General features: G+C 43.5%; 1 protein-coding gene across 1 annotated transcript; it reads right to left on the bottom strand.

Annotated features, from left to right (window-relative positions):
- Positions 1 to 518: 518 nt before the first annotated feature.
- Positions 519 to 1,619, bottom strand: LOC131255283 (disease resistance protein RPM1-like). The gene has a single exon (XM_058255976.1). It carries the CDS (start codon positions 1,617 to 1,619, stop codon positions 519 to 521), a length of 1,101 nt encoding a protein of 366 aa, XP_058111959.1.
- Positions 1,620 to 2,946: the final 1,327 nt, after the last annotated feature.

The following is a 2,946-nucleotide window of genomic DNA, read 5'->3' as shown; positions in this document are numbered from 1 at the left end:
TCTCATCTTTATAAATTGACAGACGCCGGATTCTGTTATATGGCATTGTGTTCTCTTCAACAGAAGATGCAAATAAATGCTCCTCCCTGAATTTTGGAATAATCATCTCTCGCACAAGATCATGGATGCGACAAGTGATCACCTTGCCATTAGACTTCCATTCTGCCACGTGAACCAGATTTCTAGCGATGAGCTTATTGAGGTAACCTTCAGCAACCTCTTCCTTTGACCTGCCTACTTTTCTTTCTACAAAACCCTCACCTATCCATAGGCGAGTTAGTTTCATACGCTTAATCATATAGTCTTCTGGGAAAATACTCAAATACAAGAAGCATGATTTCAGGTAGCTAGTAAGGCAAGTCATTGAAACTGAGTAATAATATTTTCATCATGCTTCTAAGATTGTCATCACTTTCAAACTCCTATCCAAGGCTACGGTGAATCATCTCCCACTCAACATACGTCTTGCCCTTCATTGACAGAAGACTACCCAATGCAACAATCGCAAGAGGCAGTCCTCAGCATTTTTTGACGAAAGTTTGAGAAAGCTTCTCCAATTCCTGAGGACAGCTGTTCTCCTCGTTTGATTGGAACGCCTTCCTGCAAAAGAGGGACCAGTTATTTTCTGGATGCAGAGGCTGAAGGTTGTAGATGTGATTGGAGGGTCCGATGTAAGAAGATGATGCAACGTTACCTTTGCGTGTGGTGATCATTACCCAGCTACCATATTCACCAGTGGGCAATGCATTGCTTACGAAATTCCATACATGTGCCTCCCATACATCATCTAGAACAAGCACATACCTTTTGTTCTGCAAGTAGCTCCGTAGCACTTGGATTAGCTCGACATGTGTCATCGCATCTACTCCTTGGGGAGACAGATCTTCATTCGCCTCGAAGAATTGCTTTATCATGTTTCTAAATAGATCCTCCGGTTTGAACGATTGCGAGACGGTGATCCAAGCATATGTTTCAAAACGTTTTTTTACCTGTTGGCTATCATAGACTTTTTTTACTAGAGTGGTCTTACCTAGGCCACCCATCCCGACCACCGAAATCGTCGAGAGTCTCGAATCTCCATTCCTTAACCATCTGATCAATTGGCTCCTTGGCATGTCGATGCCCACAAGATGAGCTTCCTCAATGAAAAGAGCATTCAATTGAGGATCATACCATTGATCACTCATGTTGTTGGAGCTTGAACCTTGCTCTATTCCATTGAGAGCGTAAGCATCTTTTCTCTCCGTAATCTTACGGATTCTGGTTTTGATTTCTTGTAGCAACGATGCAATCTGATGGCCCGGCTTCAACCGCTTGATGCGTCTATGAAGAGAATCGACGAATCCATGGGAGCTGTTCTGCTCTTGTGCTAAGCCAAGCATGAACTTGTCAAGAACATCCTCGACGTCGTAAGCAACTTCTCTTATTTGTTTCACCCATGTCTTGAGGCCTTCACTGGTATCTTGCCTTGTGTCAGCATCCCTTAAGACGGATCTGATGCTTTCGAACTCATTTATGAGTTCACGAACTTGTTCGTCGACCCCCTTCAACAACTGCACTTCATCCACCAGCAAAGGCCCCAAGTTTTGTATTAAGAAGTTCACAGCACTCTCTGCCATTACTTTTTCTTCTTCTCTCTGATACTTAACGTTTCCTTAGCTTTCAAAATCCATCACACTTATTTGACAAAGAAACGGAAACTATCTTCAATTATTTAACAGGATAGCATCCTCCTCTCAATCTCTACTTTTTCTTTTATTAATATTTAATACTCGCTCATGAATTGGCTACTCCCCATGCCAAACAGTACAGTAGGCCATAGGAGGATTTTAATGGTGGATATCCATGATCATTGTTTTCCTGTGGTGTAGTCTACCTGAGATTTATGTCTCTCTCATTTTTGGTATACAGCCCTAAAATGATTTGTAAAAATGGATGAACGGAATGAATGAAACACACACATCATGGTGGGGCCCACAGAGCATCAACCATCAGCCACTGGGCCGGTGGAAGGCGAGTAGCCCATCCGTTCCCATCATGTACGCTGCTGGTGTACATCAGTTTCCCTGCTTTTCACCGTACATTGCCATGCGTTGACATTGTCAAATATGTCCTCATTCTCTGCTTGCCAGCTTGCCACAAATAAGAAATCTAATTGAGCCACGTCATTATACACTGCATTTAATGAAGCAATGCTAACCGTGACGAAGGACGAGAAATTTACTGTCCGTGACAAGCGGGGTAACCTGATCGTTATCAAATACGTGTTAAATAATCAATGGGCTGAAGGGACAGGCAATTCCTATGCAGCCACTTTTGATCGGTCCATGTAATTCTCGAGAAATTCAGTTGCTTAAGTAGATCCAAGGCTCAAGTGGGGCCACACTAAGGCCCCGTTTGGCCGGTCGGATTGGAAGGGACTGGATGGTATTGGAAGGGATTGGAAGTTAAATCCGGGGATTGGCCGGCCGTGCCAAACAAAGTCGGTGATCTGATCCCAATCCCATAGATCTTAAGACAATCCAGTGAACCCACTGACAACATCATCATTACCTTTAAATCCCACCCAATTCACCCTAATCCGTTCAAACTTACCTGGGACGTGTTTGGTTCGAGGAATTGGAAGGGATGAGAAGGTTTAATCCCGGAATTGGCCGGGCTGTGCCAAACAGGCTGGATAGAGCAATCCAGGGATATAGCAATCCCATGGATCTCAAGACAATCCACTAACAACACCATCATTACCTCGAAATCCATGCCATCCACCCTAATACCATTCAATCCCTTCCAATCCACCCGGCCAAACGGGCCCTAAGAGTAAACAGCGAGAATTAGATGCCTGCTGTTGAAAACTTCCTATCTTTGTGTTTCCTGTCTTTGTAACCTTATGAAGATTTTAGAGGGCAAATAAATCTCATGGATTTAATATTTTGTCTCTACAATGGT

This window comes from Magnolia sinica, chromosome 9 (genome assembly GCF_029962835.1).
Source record: "Magnolia sinica isolate HGM2019 chromosome 9, MsV1, whole genome shotgun sequence".
Lineage (NCBI taxonomy): Eukaryota > Viridiplantae > Streptophyta > Magnoliopsida > Magnoliales > Magnoliaceae > Magnolia > Magnolia sinica.
Note: the sequence above shows the minus strand (reverse complement) of the source record. Positions and strands in the feature narration are given on the sequence as shown.